Source organism: Meleagris gallopavo, chromosome 2 (assembly GCF_905368555.1).
Source record: "Meleagris gallopavo chromosome 2, MGAL_WU_HG_1.1, whole genome shotgun sequence".
Taxonomy (NCBI): Eukaryota; Metazoa; Chordata; class Aves; order Galliformes; family Phasianidae; genus Meleagris; species Meleagris gallopavo.
This window is the reverse complement of record NC_139405.1, coordinates 34,388,550-34,409,682: the sequence shown is the minus strand read 5'-3', so window position 1 is coordinate 34,409,682 and position 21,133 is coordinate 34,388,550. Positions and strand designations below refer to the sequence as shown.

General features: G+C 36.3%; 1 protein-coding gene across 7 annotated transcripts in view; it reads right to left on the bottom strand.

Annotated features, from left to right (window-relative positions):
- Positions 1-21,133, bottom strand: part of AKT3 (AKT serine/threonine kinase 3) — a 143,409-nt gene that overhangs the window by 19,352 nt on the left and 102,924 nt on the right. For 6 of the 7 annotated variants that reach the window (XM_085219633.1, XM_085219635.1, XM_085219636.1 and 3 more), the window contains 3 exons: positions 20,447-20,515; positions 12,277-12,399; positions 11,168-11,296 (listed from right to left, as the gene is read on the bottom strand). In XM_085219633.1, coding sequence (XP_085075759.1) covers positions 11,168-11,296; positions 12,277-12,399; positions 20,447-20,515 — 321 coding nt within the window. The remainder of the gene's footprint in view (positions 1-11,167; positions 11,297-12,276; positions 12,400-20,446; positions 20,516-21,133) is intronic. The other variant, XM_085219640.1, reaches the window with a different exon arrangement.

Sequence of the window (21,133 nt, the reverse complement as noted above, 5' to 3'; positions counted from 1 at the left end):
ACTACCCTGGCATTACAGTCTTTTTCAAACAATTCTTGGATTTGAGGGACTTGTTCAGTGTTACAAAAAACAAAGGTCACAAAAGACAAAAGCTTCAGCTCAATGCTAAATGAACATGACATACAGTACAGGGCACATTTGTACCTATGAGTAATTCAATCATTTGTATATCATGAGATGGTTATCTGCTTTTAGAATGGCCTCCTTAGGCTGTCATAGCCCTTGCTACCCTCCAGCATATGTGAGGTATACCTGTACGAGAGGGACAGCCTAAGCACCTGGCTAGCCACAGCCATAGTGCAAATTTTGGTCTTTCAGACCCTGTGTACCACCCTTTAAAGCCATCTCCACTATCTCCATCCATCCTGCATCCTGTAAGGGCACAGGAATCTACATTTAAGTCGATAGACTGTCCTAACAACTCTGTCAGGTCACAGCAGGAAAGGCAGCAGGCCCACCAAAACTATTGTCAAGGCACGAGCTCCTCCACTTTGATGTTTGCTATAAAGCAATTTATTATTTTTTAGGGCTATGAAACAAGAGGATCGTATGCATCTCATAAGCCAGAGGAAGAGCAGCTACACTGAGTACACATTCCAGTCAGGTGCACTTTCATACAGATGAAGTTCCACACTTTCTTCCCCAAAATTAAAGCTGTCAGATCATTTGAGGATATGAATTCCCTTCCTTTATCTGCTTCTCCTACCACTACCACATGGGCCCAAGCCATCTAGATGAAGTTTTAGGAGATGAGAGCTCCAGTGTGATATGACTTCAGCATCTGGATAACACTACAGTCAGTCATCCCCATTTTACAACACACATCACTACTGTGCCCAGATGATTTCCCAATGTCAAGTAAAGCATGAGGTGGGCTCACGGAGGTTTAGTCTGAATGATACCATAGATAATGGGGAATGAAACTCAGGAATTTATCTCATCTTTACTACTTGAATGTATCTCACTCCCTTTGTGTTTCAGGCTCTAGTTCAATGACTGGTTCTTCCAGAGGCAGTACTGACCTGACGCATGCTCCCGTATCTTTTCACTTGCCATGTCAAAGTTTTGCAACACACTACATCGGAAAGAAAAGCTTTACCCTGGGCTATTTGTAAGTCACCTTGGGACCTGAGTCCCTACATTGCTACAAGAGTAGCTACAGCAGCACATGAGGAAGCAGAAGTTGAAAGCCCAGTGTAGGTGGTGTCAAACACTGCCTATCACAGAAAGAAATGCCCGCAGTCCTCATCACAGGAGCTGGGTAGACTCTCATTGTTATTCCTGTGCATGCAGAGAGCTGCAATAGCCATCCTCACACCTGATGGAAAGATGAAGGGCCCAATTCTCTTCCCAATCTGTATTTCTCTGGAGTACTCTGGCATTACAAAAGTTCTCCAAAGTGGGTGAAAACTAATCACTGCGCTGAAACCATTTCATTTTTATGGGCACTGATGCTGCTCTAAAACTTACAGTTGCAATAAGTGGACAGAGTCTGCATTTATATGAATGCTTTTTTAAAAAAATCTTCAGAAGTGCTACTAAGATTTGTATATTTCTAGTTTTAGATAAAAATGCAAGATGTTAAGTAACATACAGACTTTCTAACAACCAAGAAACATTAGTCATGCATCTGCTTCCAGGCACATGCAGGCACTTTTGCACTTTCATGGATGTTTTAGAGGTACTGGACAACATCAGAATTTCAGCTAAGGGAAAACTATTTATTTACTTTAGAAATTTCATTTATAATGTGCTCAGAAGGCAAGAAAGCACAGCTCTCATCCTTATGTTATAAACCAAAACAGTAATCTACAGTAATACACAATCCATAGAATTGCATGCCCATTTGATTAATGGTAAAACTTAGTAAAAACATATATTCTCTTTACATCTTCAGTAGCTAGAGTCAAAAGTTTTCTCTGCTGCTGCAACTTAAGATATATCTGCAAACTGTTATTTACAGGAGTATGGAGCAGAAACTCTGGCAATAAGCAATTAAATAAGTCAAAACTTATGCAAGCACAAGCCATGTTTTTACACGATTCTGTGAAAATCTTGTGAAGGGTAGCAGTCTACATAATAGGTGAAACCTATGACCATCTGAAGTCAATCGTGTATTTCCCCTTTATTTCGGTGAAACCAGGATTCTCTGATATGTCAATAATCACATAACGCTGGACAAGGTGCGACTGCCCTGTCCACGGACTGAACATAGAAAATCTCTTAATTCAATTTTTCTGAATTTTCTTGAAACAAAATATATGTGATGACATCCTTTGGAAAGTTTTTTGTTGCACAGCAGAAATTCACACAGACAGGAAATATACTTCCAACAGATCACTAAGAATTAATTCATTGCTGTAACTTCTGGACTCTAAAAGTGTAGACAAATACAGGAATAACTGTGTGAATGAAAGGCTTAGTACAATTCACTGTTGATCTTCTACAAATGGTTGTCAGTATTGGGTTTTATCTTTAAAATAACACTATCATAACTATCAGGTACTTTGTGCTAAATAACCAAGGCACTGGAAAACCAATAACATTTTTGACCTAGTTTGGGTTACTCTTAGTATTCTATATACAGGCTCTATGGTAGGACATTAAAAACAAATAGCTTACTCAATCAATAATTTTGTCAGAACAGATGGGAAAAGATTTAAACATCTAAACAAACTGTCTGCACACCTATGTTGTGATAGAAAACTGAGAACTTGGATACACCAATGTACTGTTAATTTAAGGGGAAAAAAAACTGTTTTCAATTAACTTTACGGTTCAGGTGGAGTGTATGTTACCGAAGCATTTCTAGTAACCCTTCACACATTTTTATTGCTACAGTTGTTGGTCTGCTAACAAATATTCATCCACATATTCAACAAAAGTTAAAAAGTATGTTTGCTAAAACTTTCTATTGATTGTAGTAGGTACTGAAGCAAAGTTTATACCTAACACTAACAAACTAAGGTTATAAGGATTTCTTTACAGAAACAGACATTTTCCCCAAATGTTAAAAAATTCTTCCTACATAAAGGTATGTTTGCCAAATATGATACACATTTAGGAACCATCATCAGAGAATTTGCAGACGTCTTCATATCTCTATTACCACTGTACTGGCAGTACACTCCACAATATGCATTAGCATAAAATGCAAGATGTAAGAAATAACAAATAATGACAATATTGTGATAATTTTTTTCTGGTTGCTTGTCATTCTTGATGAAAGCATTTTGATTTTTTACCCACAGTAAACAGCGTTTATTCAGTTTTTGTTTATTGTTCATTGCTCTCACAAAAACTGAAGGCTTATGCTGAGATGGAAATAATGTTTGTATTGATTAAATGAAAATTACTGAAAAAAATGTCAAGAGTGCTATTGAGAGTCTTTATAACAATCATCATACTTTCTTGCTTTAAACAAGAATGTGTTTTTTATTAGAAAATTGCACTCTGCTTTACAGTTCTGGTTTGAATACAATGGTTTATTTTTAGGTATTGCTGAGCTACTCTGCTTTCTAGTCTTCTGTTTGTTTTATTATTTTTGCATATTTGTTACATCTTTCCCCTTGAGAAGTCTGATAGTGCATGTGGACAATTAGCTTTTGTGCCTGGTGAAATTAACCAGATTGCACAAAAATTCAAATTCATGTTACGTCACTGGTTATCTGGTTTCAGGAGAACGTCCACCTCTTGTGTTAATTTATCTGTTGCTCCAGCAGCTCTTCCGTATGCATAACTAAGCAATGCTTTCATACCCCTGTTTTTTGATCCTGATGCTGCTGATTGCAAATGCTCTGGATACCTTCCCTTGTCCACATTCCATCGCGTTCACCCCAGGGCTCTGCTGGCAATGCCAAGCTGACAAAAATGCTCCAACTGAAATTTTTTTTCAGGTTTTGATGACTTAGGTGTGTAAGATGACACTGTGGCACACTAGAATGTATTAAGTGATAACAAACGACAAAAAAAAGGTCACATTTGAGGTACTATCATCTCAAGATTTAAAAAAAAATTCCATGTCCATTTTCTTTCAACATAAAAATTATTTGGGATTCTACTGTAAGGAGAAAATTCCTTATTGTAAAAGCCACACAAATCAGAAGAAAAAATATTTTCAGGCATAGATGTTCTTTCTCCTCCCACTCCCCACTGGTCTTCACCCAGAAATAAAACATAGCCAAATATACAAGATAGCTGTTCAAGAGCACACAACAACACTGAACCACGTTTCCACAGGTAGAATAAATCCTATTGTGTCTCTAATAAGAAGCACATTATGCATGAAGTATCTTGATAAACAGAGAGTAAATAAACTTGAACTATTCTTTTGAAGCCAAAAGAAAATTAGTGAAGCAGAATATAATAACATAACTATAGTGTTTTGGTATTAAGCGAACTAGAAGTATTTTAAGGAAAATGAGTACTGGTTATGAGAAGTTGAGAGTTTGGGGTTTTAAACAAAAGCTTACAACCAAAAGTAAGGTGTTCCCTGCCACTATGAAGCAGTGTCTCATGCTATAGATGAAAACAAACATCAAAATAAAAAATATTTATGGCTTCAGCATTGGTAGAGAATGGCAATTAAAATATTTATCAAATACTGTTTAATTTATGGAGTAAAATACATCTTATCAACAGAAATATTTTTAGAAGAACCTCCTTTCTGCAAGACAGATATTTATGATAAAACCCCATTAAACTAATGAAAGGCAATAAACAAATCTTCAGCCCTCATGCTGATGGTAGATCCTTGTGTGATCTACACAGAACACAATGATTTTTTTTTAATTGTTGTTGATTATATCTTCTCTACTTTCTCAGCTTTATATGTGTCTGTATGATAAAGAGGTAATTCTGCCCATTACAAATTAGCTCCAGTTGTACAGCTATCCCCAAGAAAATTATTACATGCTTTCATACATAGAACACTACAAATACATGATGTTACAGAACAACTCTTCCAACAGCACTCTCTTGAGTATGGAAAACAGTTGATTTGAATACATTGTTTTAAAAATCAGACAAAACATAAATTTCCACCTTTTCAAGTCTCTGGCTGATAAAAATTTATGTTCCATTCTTAGACAAAACAACCCTGTACAATATACTTTCCTAAATTTACATTGAACACTCATAGGTTCCGTTTCTTTCTACCACAGATTTTGAGGGTGTTGTGGTGGTTTTTTTTTGCCATTTTTGTTAGGAGGGGTGGATGGGGGGGTACTCTATTTTGTTCATTCTAACTTGGCGATCAAAGAATTTTTATTTTTACACTATTGCAGAAGTGCATTTTTCTAGGTTTCCAAAACCACCTTATTCAACCTTCCCCATCTGTCACCATCTGCTTCTTTTTAGCATGTACTTTTTGTGTGATCACATAAGCATGTGAAAAATAACTAACATTCAGATGATTGTCTGCTGGTACATTTGAGGACTGGGCATAATAAAAGTGAACTGCCAAAACGTACTTAACACTTCTAATTTTGTTGGGTCTTGCATGTAAGCTACATTTGATTTTCAAACTGTTTTACAGTTGGAAAGTTGATCAGGTACTCTAACAGTAAAACTGAGACTACATAATTAGCTCAGTACTAAAAAGATTATATTCAAAGACAGGAGCAAAACCCAGAAATATATCCACACGAGTTCACACATCCATCTTGACTGAGTCTGTCTGCACAATGTTGCCTGAGGCATATGATAAGATGCTACAAGAAGCCTGCTTCTGGACAGTCACAGCCTGTGTCTTCACTCTACACTGCCAGAGGACAAGGAATAAAGGACTCCCATAATTACAAGCAAGAAACTCAAACGAGAGTAGAAATGCATGGAAACGCAATCCATTCTTTGCAACGCAGCAGATACTGCTTCTAGGTGCAAAGTAATTGGAATTTGCTACTGAGGCACAAGAGCCAGAGGGTGGAGGTGTCTATTTCTAGAGCTCTATCACACTTCAGCACACCATCCATTTCTGCTTGTAAATGTCCTTCCTAATCAAGCTTTAATATAAAAAGAATCAAAAAAGGTATGAAGCTAGAGAAACAAACGTACCTCCCAGCCTCCATATACACATTAACTTCACTCTACAAAAATTACATACGTGAATTTTTTTTTGCCTTGTTAGAGATAGCACTACAGGTTTCCGGTCTTAAAATACATTTCACTAATATAGACAACTTGGTGTATTGTCTCTCTGTCCCCTCTTGAAAAAAGAATCAAGAGAAGTGAAGAAAATTAAAAGAATCCCAACAGCAAGTGAAATCATCCCCTGCCTCAGACAAAGCCAAAATGCCACCAATCAGAAGGCTGTTCACCAGAAGCAACCAAATACAAATGAGAACTTGCTCTGTAGAGAATGATGGAAGACAGTGGACAAAATAAAGCCTCTTTTTCACTGTTTCTCCTAGCAGTATTTTTCCAACTCTTACGGTTCCTACTGTTCTTACAGCCTTGCAAATGCAGTTGACATCTAGCAAAATCTTAACAGCTGTTTTACCTCACATTCCCCAGATTTTCTTCTTCCCTACTTACTTGTACTATCCAATAGTTCTAGACCTGGAAAACAATAGTGCATACCTATCACTTACATAAAAGCCATATAGAATTTCAAAAAGCGAATCACCTAGGTGCCTCAATTATCTTCAAATTCAAATGAAATGTGAAGGAAAAGGAGATAATCAGGCACAAGCCATAACAGAAATAATTCCATCCTTCAGTACCTCTATGTTCCTAAACCAACAACTTTGCACCTAGCTTCTCTCTATATTAATTCAGTCATCAATTTCTACTGCCTTTCATCTCTGCAAAACACTTTATTACTATTACTTTCTGTTAAAGGAAAATTAACAAAATAACATAATTGTCTTTTGTTCAGCTCAGGTTTGCTTTCCTACTCACAACCAATCTTTTATCCATAAAGAAAACCTCTCATCTCTAAGCTGTGTTTTCTGGCACCTTAATCTACCCGGGAAAAAATCAGATTCATTTTCTGAATTCCTTTTTTCTCCCATAAAACTTTCTCATTACTCTCATCTTTACCTTATTGAAATATACCTCTCTGTCAATTTAAAAAAAAAAAAAAAAGTGGCTTTGACTATATTAACTACACAACTTCATTTTTTCTGTTGCACAGCACATCCACCCAGAGCACCCAGCCCTCTCGTTTCATCAGATTCTCTGCAAATAAGCACCTTCACGCTTTTCCCCACGCCTGAAGGAGTTCCTCAGTAACATTCTTATTGCTACTTTTATCTGCATTGAAGTCTGCCTTTAAAACACTGCTCTCCTATGATGCCTGCAAAAAATTAAAACACTGATTTTCATCCTACTTTTATATATTGTTTCCTAGTGGTTCCCTCTGTGCCTATATCCATTAGATTCAAATCGTATCAGACAAGTTATGTGGCAGATCACCATATTCTCAGTCCAAAAATTTATCAGAATACCTTTGGTAAATATCCTGAGCCAAGAGAAGCAAGCACTGTAAGAATGAAATAAATGCACAGCTGCACCAGTGATCCAGCCAAATGTATAGCTGCCTCTAGTACAGCATTTTATAACCTATATGCACTACAGCATTCCAGAAAAATTCAAGTTCAGTTCCTGTAGCGCATGGGAAAAGTTTCTTGCTGTGACAAATCAGACTTGCACGATGCCAGCACTGTAGGGCACCATGCTTCTCCCTTGCTGAAATTCAGCCACTGACCTCCAACAGCCAAGTTCCAGATTTTAGGTCATTCACACATCAAAGCCATAGCCTTCCCCAGAAGAAAAAGGTATAAATAAGAAATTTAGTGAAGTATGAAGGAAGAGTGGTTACTTCTTAATAAAAAGATTTTAACCTTTTGTTTCTGTAAGGTAAATCTTGGGGAAATAATTAGAGATGATCTCTCTGACTCTCCTTTTAAAAAGTAAGACTTAAAAAAGAGAAAGAAAAAAAAAAAAAGGGCCAAACAAGCATTGTGTAACATAAACAACAATACAGCATAACATTTCCTTCATCTGCACTGGTAAATTATAAAACATGCAAATTTTCTCACGCCTATCAACAAAGTTATGAATCCATTCTGGTTTTATTTATTGTCATAAGTGGCTGTAAACTGCATAAACGATACTGCAATGGCCTTGCTGTAATATTTCTAAATAAAAGACTACTCTTCTTGAAGAAATGCCATCTCATAAGGATTTGAACTGAAATGCAGAGTCAGAAAAGTGTAATGTTATATAAGAAATTACCCTCATAAATATATGATCTGAGCTAAAGGAAATTTTATTTCTTTGCCCAAGTAGCTTCATTTCTTAAATATTCTGCTAAAGAAAGTAGATTATAGAGATGTGTATCTTTATTAGTATGTCTCTGACCCCTCACAATGTGCTGCAAACAACCAAAATTCAAACTGTTTTTAAATATCTCACGTGTGTATTTACAAGTACAAGCACCTTTTTCAGTTTTCTCTTTTTCTTCATTAAGCATGTGATACTGTATAGAAAAGCAATGGTAAAATGATTGAAGTCCAGCTGTAACATTAAGTTCTCATGATCTGCACTTAGACAAAAGTCCATAAGTCTTTGCCATCTGGTAATGACTTCTGTGATCTGAACTACATGAAGTGAGTTTTGCATATTCATTCCCTGTCACAAACACATGAAAATATTGGAGCACCTTGTTTCCCTGTGTCAGTCAGCTGTCCCAGGTATGAAAACAGACACGATGGTTTCATGTGATCAAACACTACCGTAACAGCAGAGAATACTAAAGGAAAGGCTGGGTATTTTCTTGCTAATAGCATTCATCTATTACTAACACAATCCTTTTAAATTAGAACTTGTAAATAAAGACGTTAAGTCTTCTCTTGCTATCACAGTAACTTAAATTTTGTCTAGGTTGCTGGTTCTAAAACCTTTATCTCTGAGGTAAAAGGGAATGAGTTCTGTGCCAGGGTTAATGAGGGGTCAGTTTCATTCCAGATAAGTTTTTACAGTGTCACTCTCCAAAAATACTCATAATGGGAGGTGAAGAAGAGTGGAACAGCTAGAGAACAGAAAGGCAAATTGGATCAAGTAACTTGTGGAAAGTGTCTAAAACCCAGGATGATCCATTGCCAAGTTTGATAGAAGAGAAGTAATGTTTCCACAACTGATATATTGAGAAGTAGATGAAAGCAACTAAACAGAGTATCTGCATCTTAGAATGTTTTCAGGACTGCTGACAAGAAGACAACAAGAGGGTAAGAGGTGGCAATGGCACAACTGTAGTCTGGGCAGAGATGATAGTATCATCCTTTGTGCTCTTCTATGGTTGCAACAGATTCTGAGTACAGAACACAAGAAAAATGGTCAGTGTACCAAGCCGAACGGGTGGAAGAGAAGCATCATCTAAGCAGCCATAAGATTCCAAATTGGCTAAGAATAGCTCTGAAATCCTTAAATGCAGGTAAATGCTGAGTGCCTCTGCAGTAAACATGAAAAAAATGTCAAACTCAGAAGTCTCAAACACTCAAACCTGATCATCCCCACATCTCACAGCCACTAGTATCCTGAAGGTAATGTCTACCAGTTTCCTAGAAATCCCTTAATTGTAAGGTTCAGAATGAGAAATCAAAGGCAATCTAATCAGCTTGCTCAAAGAGACTCCAGGCTTGCTGTTGCTGCTGCTGCTGCTGCTCAGAATTCAATACTCCCAAGAGGGTAAGAGGGTGAAGAGCCATGCTGAATCAGAGCCTCTATATCTCCTTCCTTTAAACAAATGCACATTCTTCTCCAAAAAACAATTTGAACAGAATTTTGCTGGTGGTACTGAACAGCTGCAAGAGGTGGAGGATCCTTTGATGTATGTGTCTTGGAAAGAAAAGCAGGGCTGAAGGACATAAAATTTGAACACAGGAAGTTCCATATTAACATGCAAGTTAACTTCTTTACAGTAAGGGTGATGGAACACTGGAGCAGGTTGCCCAGAGAGGTGATGGAGTCTCCTTCTATGGAGATATTCAAGACAAGCCTGGATGCCTACCTGCATTGACCTATTGTAGAGTACCTGCTTTAGCAGGGAAGTTGTACTCGATGATCTCTTGAAGACTCTTCCCACCACTGCAATTCTGTGATTCTGTGATACTGTAAAGTCCTTTCGGTTGCCTGAAAGTTGTCTCAGTATCAAGTGTGTGTTAATGTATCAATTCATGATCCCTGAATACAGGCAAAAATGGAAATACTGGCTAATGCAGGATCCTTCCAGTACGAAATAATGCTCTCTCTCATGTTAGTATCAGAGTTGCATTTGGGATCACTGGGGAAGAGGCACCACAGCCAGTACTGCCGACTGAAGCAAAAGAGGACAAAAACCCAATGTTGACTGCGCTTCCCTGGCTTTTTTTTTTTTTTTTACCCTCTCTCTCTCTCTGTAAGAATCAATGACAGATCTTCTCCACTATCAGTCCTCACTGATATTGGAGCAGATCATTTGACTGACTTGAGTTTACACAGTAGATTGTACAGTGGCCAAATCAGAGTTGTGAAGGGAACCAAAACAACATTCTTATGTCCATCTTTTCGGCAATTCTCAAGAAGTGTGATGACACTGAGCAGTGGCTACCTGTAAAGACAGAGTTGAATATTCTGGAGTGGCATTTCAAGATATGTTCATTCAGAGGAAAGCTAACTCTCGCTGCCTACCTCAGCCAGTTCTGAGGTTGATATACTCAATAGCTTAGCAGAAATGAGTAAAATTTCAACTCCCTGCCTCTGGAGAGTTCAGATAAAACCCAGCAAACTCAGTTTCTCCCTCCTGTCCAGGAAAACTACACAAATTTATTTACGCATCTCAGTTAAGTAGAATCACATGTTCCAAGTGACAGAGAGACTGAAGATTATTTCTGAAGAAATTATTGAAACATAAAAGCTTTATCAGAGAAAGGCAAACACGAGAAGGAAAATACATGTTAAAGGTGTTATTAAACACTAAAAAGCATAGCATCATTATACATAGAATCACAAAAAAGCAAGAGCAGTAGCATATAGAATTCTAAACTACAACTGCATAGTATTAATGAAGCAGACTGTCAATTCTTAACCACAAAGAACAGTGTTCATCATACAAACACTGCAGTCTAAAATTAAATGAAAAACAAACATTTTATACCATGTTACAAGAGTATATTCTAGATCATACCTCAGGTGCCAGGTATTCTGGAGTACCACAGAAAGTTTTCATAGTTGCTGCATCTGTGATTCCTTCTTTGCAAAGTCCAAAATCTGTAATCTTTATATGCCCATCTTTATCCAACATTAGATTTTCTAACTGTGTGTTGAGGAAAAAAAACATTCCCTTAGTACTTCTGAGCAGGATAGGGTGCTGCACTACATCAATTTTTTAAATTTTAACAAAAAACTGTGATGTATCATTCCTCGACCAGACAGTTGCATGTATTTGCAATATGTGACAGTATTTCATGTTATTAAAATAGATTTTGCTACGAATCCCAAGCAAAACTTGCCTACCACAGCTTTCTTCTCTTCAGTTCCTGCACAAGAGAGCACTCCACAGCTACCCACAAATAAAGTGACAATGTAAAAAATTTGGGCTTTTCACAAAACCAAAATGATCTTATCTTAGAAATTTGGGGTTCCTCCCATGTAAGTTTGAAGAAGTTCCCGTTGAAAGCAGGATTATTTTCCAAAGAATACGCCCAAACTGTGTCACAGAGTATCTTCAGCACAACTTGAAAGGAGCTTTGGGGCAATACAGCAGGTAACACAATTGTATACAAAAGCCAATCTAAGACAAACTGCATTCCAGTGTTATCTATTTTTCCCAGTATGTGAAAGACAAAAAATTAAGGCTGAAATTCTTCTATTAAGGTATGTTAAACTATTTAACATGGTTTCAAAACACAGAAGAACATATTTCGTTGGTGAAATATGCAGAATACCATCACATTTTCCCAATTCCTCATTTCCCTTATTTGGAGACACTAACTACTTGAGATTTGTCTGGAAATGTGAGCTACGTTGTAATTAAATGGGGGAAATAAAAAAGATTGGAGGTTTAAATCTCCTTCAACTAGCATCATTAAGGAATACTTTTTTGAGCAATGTACCTATAAATTACTGTGTCAAACTGGCTCCTTCAGCAAACAGAGAACTTCACACTGAACACAGACTTTTTCTCCATTAACTCTAAAGAGTGCAACTCTATAATTACTTTGTGTTTGTCCCAACAGTCTCTGCAAAAACAAAAATTTTGATTACTTTTTTTTTTTTTTTTTTCCCTTTTTTTACCTTGAGATCACGGTACACAATCTTCCCAGAATGCAGATAGTCCAGAGCTGAGACAATTTCTGCACCATAGAAGCGTGTGCGGTCCTCTGAGAACACCCGCTCTCTCGACAAATGGAAAAACAGCTGCGGGGTAAACAGCAGGGACAGGATTGTAATAATTACTGATTTAGTGGGGGAAATTAACACAAACATAAAACACCTCTCATCACCATATTGTGATGATAGATAGTATACTCTCAGTGGACACTCAGCACTCTTAGACAGCAGCTGGCTTATCTTTTCCAGGTTTCCAAAGGGAGAAAGCGAGCTGTTAAATCAGCGTTTTAATCAATATACCAATCTTGTTTAAGGCATTCTGTTTGCTACTCATTTAACCTTCAGTTACCAGAGGAAAAAAAAAAAAAGTACGCAGCAGAAGCATTCTGCACTTCTCCCTCCACCACTTCCTCATATTTTTATTTTAAGCCTCTGAGAAACATCATTAAAACACCTAGAGGCTGGTTCTACCTTCAGTTTTCAGTAAGTTAGTAACTCCTCTTTGCACTGAAAAGAATTCCAGCTCTTGAGCAGACTTTGAACAGGTGAGCTGGCATTTCACACAAACAGTAAATTCATAATGCTAATGGTATCACAGTCATTAAAAAAAGCAAACAGAGAGCTGCTTAGGGCTTACAAAAAGAAACCTATGCATTTTTCTCTTTTTCTTTATCTCTTTGCAAAGTTGCTTTGTTTTTTAATCTCTTTTTCATTACTTCATTATTAACACTAATTTGCAGACAATTATTTAACTGAAATATTTCAGTGAGAAATATTAATCATTATGTATTGCCAAAAATTTCATTTGCAATGAAAAAGAATAAGGTGAAGCTAGAGTTCTGCAGGGTTATCAGAGTCTTATCAGATAAAATATCACCCACAGAACCAAAGCAAGATACATACACATACACAGAATTTGGCTATATAATTCAAAGTCACTCTAAATTGATAATTTTATTTACTATGTTAAGAATGCTTGGGAAACTCTAAATAAATATTAGTGAATATGCCTCAGTTATTTACTTAAGGCCAAACAGGTCTTCAAACCATCCTTCAAGTTACTATGCTTTTGTGTTTACCACAAAAGCTAATGATCAACAAAACATAAATACAGAAATTATCATTTTATACATTAAATACGGTGTATTTTTTTTTAATTTAAAGGCTCAAAATGTCTGACAGTTTAGAATTCCAAAAAAGCAAAGCAGGTTTAAAAAAAAAAAAAAAAAAAAAAGACACCACAACCCAAAATCCAATCATATGCCTTATCTGTCATAACCACAATGTATTTTTCACCCATAGGAAGTGTACACTGTTCAGATGGCAAAGAAGAATACAAAAATTGCTGCAGTTATTTTCAGTGTATAGTCTTTTCAATAGCCAATTGAAAACTCAGTCCTGTAAGGTCCACTCTGAAAGTAATGTCTCCTGGTTTATTATGCTGACCCATGAAGTCAGAGGTGGATGCTGGAGGTATGGCAGTAGAGACTGACCTTTCCTGACAATAACCCATTACATTTTGTTGCTGTGTGACAGATGGCAGCAGAGGGGCCGTATGACAAATTGTCATCTGACACAGGAAGTACGTAGGAAACACAGGTGTGGAATTGAATTCCTCCATGCGAAAAAAAATTGCATCAATTGACATTCATTGACGCTTGTTGAACATTTATGGAGACCAAACAGTGGATATGAGCACAGGGAGGATGTGGGTGGTGACAGTAATATGAAAGTCAATCCACATTCTGCTGCACCACAAAATGAAGAGCATCTTAATCAGCTCATCTGTGTAAATCAGTGGATCACAACCAAGGAATTGTATACCAAGCTGAATATCAGCTTCAATGCATTGGAAACAATGGTGGCAACAGTGGAAAATCACAAAGCTTGCATCAGGTGGGTCCCATGAATGCTCACACAGGAACAGAAAAAACACTGTATGCAAGTCTGTCAGGACCTACAGAACCAATACAAGGCTGAAGGTGACTGCATCATTACCAGTGATGAGATGCTGTGTCACCACTCTGAGCTGGAGTCAAACTGGCAGCCAATGGAGTGGTGACGTGAATTCCCCATTGAGGAAAAAGTTCAAGATGCAGCCCTCCGCAGGTAAAGTCTTGTGCAGTGTCTTTTGTGATAGGAAAGAGGTGATCCTTCTGCGTTACTTGGATCCTGGACAAACCATCAATGTTGAGCGCTACATTGTGACACTTAGCTGACAACTGTCAATTTTGTCTGCTCTGCCCTACCATACCCATTGCACAGTCTGGATATGGAGCCTTCTGACTTCCATCTGTTTGGGTTGATGAAAGATGGATTGCATGAGCAACATTTTCCTAACAATGATCCCATTACAGCACCTGTGAAACAGTGGGTCACCTCCACTGGTGCACATTTTTATAAGCACAACATTGCAGGTTCTTCTTCATTGCTAGTGAAAAATGCATAGCTATCGGTAGTGACGATGTTGAAAAATAACGACCAGTTAAAAAACTAGCAATTGTTCTGGATTTGCCAAGAGACTGTGAGTCCCTGGGTCAGTTTATTTTAATGTTACATACAACTAGAACTCCTAAGCTCAAGGCAGAATTCCTTGGAATTCACATTCCAATGTGTCCAGAATATATTAAAAGCTTCAAATCCCCTCAGGAAGCCAACACATCCAATTGATAAGGAAATTAAACACTTTCCTTACATATTTAAAAACAAGAAGAACGAACAAAAGTAAACAAAACTGGTGTTTTTCCAACTTTATCTTGGCTCGGAAAGAAACAATTTTCAAGCAAGAGGCAGCTTAAGTAGATGAAAGTCAGTTAGGGTTCCCCTCCTGAGTGAAGAGCCAAGTTACTCTTCCTGAGCTATTTATTCACCAGAATTGCACAGCTGTTCCCACTGCAGCCACTGTACCCTCAGACTGCAGCTAGTACACTATACAGAACCGAAGTCCAAACTTCCCTACAGACTGTGATGGATCAACCTCTGCTTCCCATGCATATGACCTGTTGGCATAAGCAAACAAATGCTCAAAGCAGACTCTTCTGTGAATCAGAGACCCTGAAGAAAATGCTTTAAGACACATACATGCAGTCTGATGTCTGCACCCACTAGCTGTGACTAACCATGTGTGAAACAGCAGGAATCTGGGCCTTACTTCCCTAGCCAGTAGAGTGGGCAGAATGTCTGATGGCAAATATGAACTATTCTGTAAGTAAAACATTATCATTTTAACACAGTTACTTGTCACAAGCATTCCTCAAACTCCTTTAGCACCTAGAACAGTTATCAAACCATGTATGCTAGTGCTTAGTGACATGCAAGTTAAATGTAAATTCGTACAACGGGGTACATGTTAAAGATGCTAAAGCAAATTTGAAAACTGTAAGAGAAAAATCTAATTCCATGAAGTTACAGCAGCATTTTCAACTAATCATTTAGTTTATTATTTCAGAATAATTAGGCCACAAGGCTCTACTCACAACTGACATAACATGAAGACTGGATTTATTATGTCTGAGAAGGAAAAGAAGAAATCTGATGGCAGGTTATAAAAAAGCTTCCAGCATTTGCACTATTTATTGATTTGCAGTTAAACAGGAGAGAGAGTCACAATTGCAATAGAAATAGCTTTGGCACAAAGAAAGTCATTTTGCACATAATTTTATGATGGCATACATGAGGGTGCTATAGTTACAGTGAGGACTGTAGCTATAAATTGTCTGCCATGTCTCTATTTAGAAACTGAACAACGATTTTGCCATGGTGCTTTTTCTTCCCTAATAAGAAATAATAATGAAAAAATCTTTACAAATAATAAAAAAGTCAAATATAAAAGCATACTCAACTGCAGAGTCAAGAATTTCAAACACATGTAAGACCCAACCTTACACAAATCAATATATTAACTCCTACATATTAGTGACCTACTGAGCATGTTGAATGTTGTATACTGCCTCTTGCTATTGCACATTGGGTTTGCACAGCTCTGCAGTTAAACATACCTTATATTTTTTTGGTAGACCAGCAACAACTGTGACATATAAAACTATTTGTTTATTATTTCTTATATATAGCACTTCTAAGCAAATTCTATGGCCAGAATATAGGGCCCTTGTTCTGTACAGTATGAACTTCAGGCCAAAGAAAACACTCTCTGTTATGTAGAGTTCAGGAAAAGAAAACAGGACAATACTGATAAAAATAGCAAAGCCTGCAATGATATTCAGTTATTTTTCATTAGGTAGGTTGTAAATCATCCTTTTTTTCTAGACTGTAATAGCACTTGTTCAATTACACCAAAACATTTGGTTCTCTCTCACCTAATGAATTGAACTAAGAGCTGCAGAAAATAAATGCCAAGTAGAACAGATTCAGAATTCTGGTGTAGAGCAATTATCTGAACAAATTTTAGTGTCTGTTTTATTTATCTTTATTACACAGATAATTACCAATTAAGTTAGTTACAAAGTATAGAAGTTTAAATTATGTTGAAAGTGCAAAGCATGAAAGTTAATCAACTTACTAATCAACTGAATCAGTGTATTCTGCAGAGTAATGTGAGTGATAGATTTCACTCCTGTAGCTTTCCATCCTTTCACGCAAAATACCAGAAATAAAAAAATGGGAAACATACACTCTGAAAATATTCCCCAACACCAAAGCTGCTCTTAGTATGTTTTTTTTACACCATAGTTCATATGACTTTGTGCATGCAAGGAGCTAGGAGGACATTATAACTATATATAACAATTATATGCTACAAACTTACTGTAATCACCTGGTTCTCAAAATAATACGGATTATAGAAGAAAAAGTAGACAAATCCATACAAGCAGGAAAAGCATTAATACAACCTTATGCATTTTTTTTTTTTCAAACTGTTGATAAGACAGGAGCAGGAAAAAGAAAAATGAAGGTCTTGTTAAAGTAGGTGCTTGTCTACAAGTACTGATAGTTTTACTCATTTAAAAAATTTACATTAATATTATGTATTTTCAATCAAAATCAAGAACATAGTTTATCATACAATACTGTATATAGTTGGTTACTGTGAATTCATAAAATAGACTTGAAAACTGAGTTTGTTCATCTCAACTAAGCCAGATGAACCTGTTCATTAAAATGAAATATCAATGTCTTGGTGCTACTTTAATGTAATTCCTTCATAACAGACATATAAAGAAGTCAGCATAATGCCAGAAGCAGTATTCATGCACTATACGACAGCATAATTTATGATCAATAAACACTGTTAAACACTAACAAAACAGTTAACATTTCAGTCCATAATAAAGATTTCAAGACTGTGTCCCTAAGTAACAGAAGATGTACTATAAAAGCTGCCATTATAAAAAAAATGCACTCAATGTTTCTGTCTGAATAATCTACTTAAAAAAATCTTCTAATATCTTCCTTTTATAAATATAACTACAGAAAATACTATTTTAAAAGTGAAATTAAAAGAAAATCAGGCACATTTATATTTTGTACACTGTAATAAAAAGCACACACATAGGCCAGTAGAATTGAAGCAGTTACTTTCCCTTCATAAAGGCCTGCCTTTTTAACTGAGTCTAACTGCTTAGATGTTAGGCAGGAAATGTATAATGCTAAGATAAATTGTTACCAAATTTAACAGGGTTCTAGATTTTTAGTTGATATAGAGATTCTTATTTAGAATATTTTTAATACAATTTCTTTTCCTCCAGAATGAAATTCAGGGACTCCTTCTTTTATTGTTTTCCTTCCTAATCACAGGAAGAGGAACTGAAGATTCCTAGTAATGACGACATTTTTTTTATTACTGTAATAGGGCAGAACTCTGAGTTGTGGCATTATCTTGCTTTCACCTGGGTCAGAGTTAAGGATACTGATAGAAATTTCAAGAACTCTTTCATTCAGAGGACTGTTTGGGTAACTCACTCCTGGAAGATATAATCCAAGGAAATTCCCAAGCAATTGACTAAGGCACAATTAATTAAGAAGTGAACTTTAATCTAAAGGAAGTTTGAACAGAAACACGACTGAATTTAGCACAGTTCTGGAGAGAAACAAAAGCAACACGGTATTGTTACAGACAATTTCCCACTGGAAAGACACAATTAAAAGTTACATTTTTAACATCTTCAATAGTTAGAAACTACTGAAACACAGAGAAAGCAGTAGAGGAAAACAACAGAAGACAAAAGTCTGTGCGCAGTGTAGGAGATAGGCTTCTGAACAGCTAAAATGCTAGCTAAATCTAGTATGACTTACTCTGATTTAACAAGGCTATTTTTACAAATATGAAAATGAATTTCTTAGCAGACAGGGACTTAAGTCTGAAATTCACATGGAAATTTGGTAAAACTAAATATTTTCTTATTAAAAAGGGCACTTTGTCTGATCATTCCAGATCATAAAAGAGAAGCACTTCATAAATTAAAAGTGTTTCTTCATGGAAAACTGCCACCGAATAAAGGGCATTACTTCCCATTAGGGTGAAAATCTGTGCTTAGCTTAACTGAACTAGGCAACCATCAGAAAGAACACCAGAAATAGTAACAAACAACAGCTTCACAGCTGGAAAAAAGTAAGCCATTCTTGGCAAAGTATATTACAATCATTCAAATCCCAATGGGCAAAAGCAGGTTATGAGCAAGAAACATGTTTGCAGCAGTTGCCACAAAGGCACACCACCAAACACAGGAGATGCGAGATATATGCTTAATCAAAATAGAGTATTCAACTGTAATCAAGGAGTCAAAAATGTTCCTAGTGGGCTCTCTTCTGCATTCACATAGGACAGATAGGCAGCTTTCAAGAAAGCAAGCATTTAAACATAAACAGCAGGTTGATGTTAAATGCATACCTTCAAAGTATGAGATTACAAAATGGTCCTGTACAGAGAAGACTCAGAAGAATTAGCTAGTTTAGAAGGAGACATTTTTAAAACTCACTGTAAATAGCACTTAGTATTTCTGATGTAAGTTTAAAGCCAAATAAGCCAGATGAGTATTCAAAAGAAGGCTGTTATAGCATTACCACTGAAGGAAATTCTGTGTATAATTTCCACTAGCCAAAATTGCTTCATTATTTGAGTAGGATTAATAGACACAAAGTTAAGCCATTCTCTTATATGAGAATCCTGTATCACCATGTTCAATGGTATAGGGTGACCATAAATGACTTAAATGAAAATGAGCCTCAGACTAGGCCCAGAAATTGCCAGAGCAGGGAATGCAGAACAGATACCCCCGGGGTGATCAGGCATGAAGATTATATTGGAAGACAGTTTTATTGTAGCAGAATACAGCAAAAAGATGATGCAAAACATGACATCATGTTGCAACAGTTCCTCAATGTAGAAATTTTTTCTAATCAAAAAAGCAAGGGGAAAACACTTAGTCCTTTAATGCTACCATGCAGTAAATAGCATACAAAGTATCAAATTCCCCCTGGTTCACACTGTAACAAGGTATAGCCTGAACAGCAACAGACCCTCAAAAGGCAGATGAAAGCTTTCTTCCTATACTGTAATTATGTTTAATTCCACTTGACTGGTATAGGTTTTTATACTCCATGCTTCAGGGAAGACCTGGAGGACAGCAAAGGCTTACAATACTATAAAAAGTTTTGCACCTCTGCTTAAATTTCCAGAGGGCACAACAAGCTAAGAGGAAGGAAGTAAAGAAAAATACAAAGATCCCATTCTTTCCTCCTAGGTATTTGCAATGGCTATAGCAAAGAAGAGGGCACGTATTTCACATTAGGACAAAAGCAAGACTACTTCAGCTTCTTTATAGTGGCTTATAAATATGTTGTGCCAGAATATGCTATAAGTACTTGAAGGAAGAAAGTAAAAAACAAACAATAAAACAAATGATTTGTGCTTATCACCCTACCATGAAATTATCTTTCAAAAAATAATAGCCTAATTTTTCAAGAATGGAGAAGTGTATCATAGTTTAAAAAAAAAAGGTCAACTTTTCTTTTTTTCCACAAAACAGTAAAAAAAAATTGCAAAAAAAAAAAGACCCAACAAACAGTTCAAAGATAATAGAAAACAAGGAAAGAGAGATAAATTATGCCCTATAACCCAGTGTAACCCAGTGGCAGCACTACTATCACTAGTACAAAATGTCTTTTTTAAACTTACCTCTCCTCCATTAACATACTCCATCACAAAACACAAACGATCCTTTGTCTGGAAGGAATATTTCAAGGACTTGCAAAGAAAACAGCAAAAACAAAACAATTATCAATTTGTATTAAGCTGGTTTCTTGCACTTTAACAAAATTTAATTTTATCTTCTTAACCAGAAGATTAACTTTTCAATATTGATTTCATTTTGCTGGGGGAAAAAAAAAAAATCTACAGATGCAGATATGGCCTAAAATTAAGAAATGTAGTAAAACAAAATTCTAACGCAGTTTACATTACTTAAAATAGTTGTTTTACTAAATCAGAAAGATATAAAGATACACCTGCACTGACATCTTTGCATGACTTGAGCAGAATTATGCCTACTTCTGCTTATCTTTATGCTCTAAGAAACTTCTGAAGAACTCATTGACTGAGTCCAAGAATATTTTGGCCAAGGAATGAAAATGAAGTCCTTTGCTTTATAACGGTTTTATTTTTCTACATGAGGAAGTTTCCATGTTATGCTTTTTTTTTTTAATTACCCTACAATAATTCAATCTTTTGAAATCAATGAAAAGATTTTCTTATATGTTCTCAAAGAACAAGATTAATAATTACTTCTACAGAAGTAATTTGTCATGCATATCAAAATTCTCACCTTCTATTCAGAATTCTCTTTTAAATATTAACCAAGTGAAG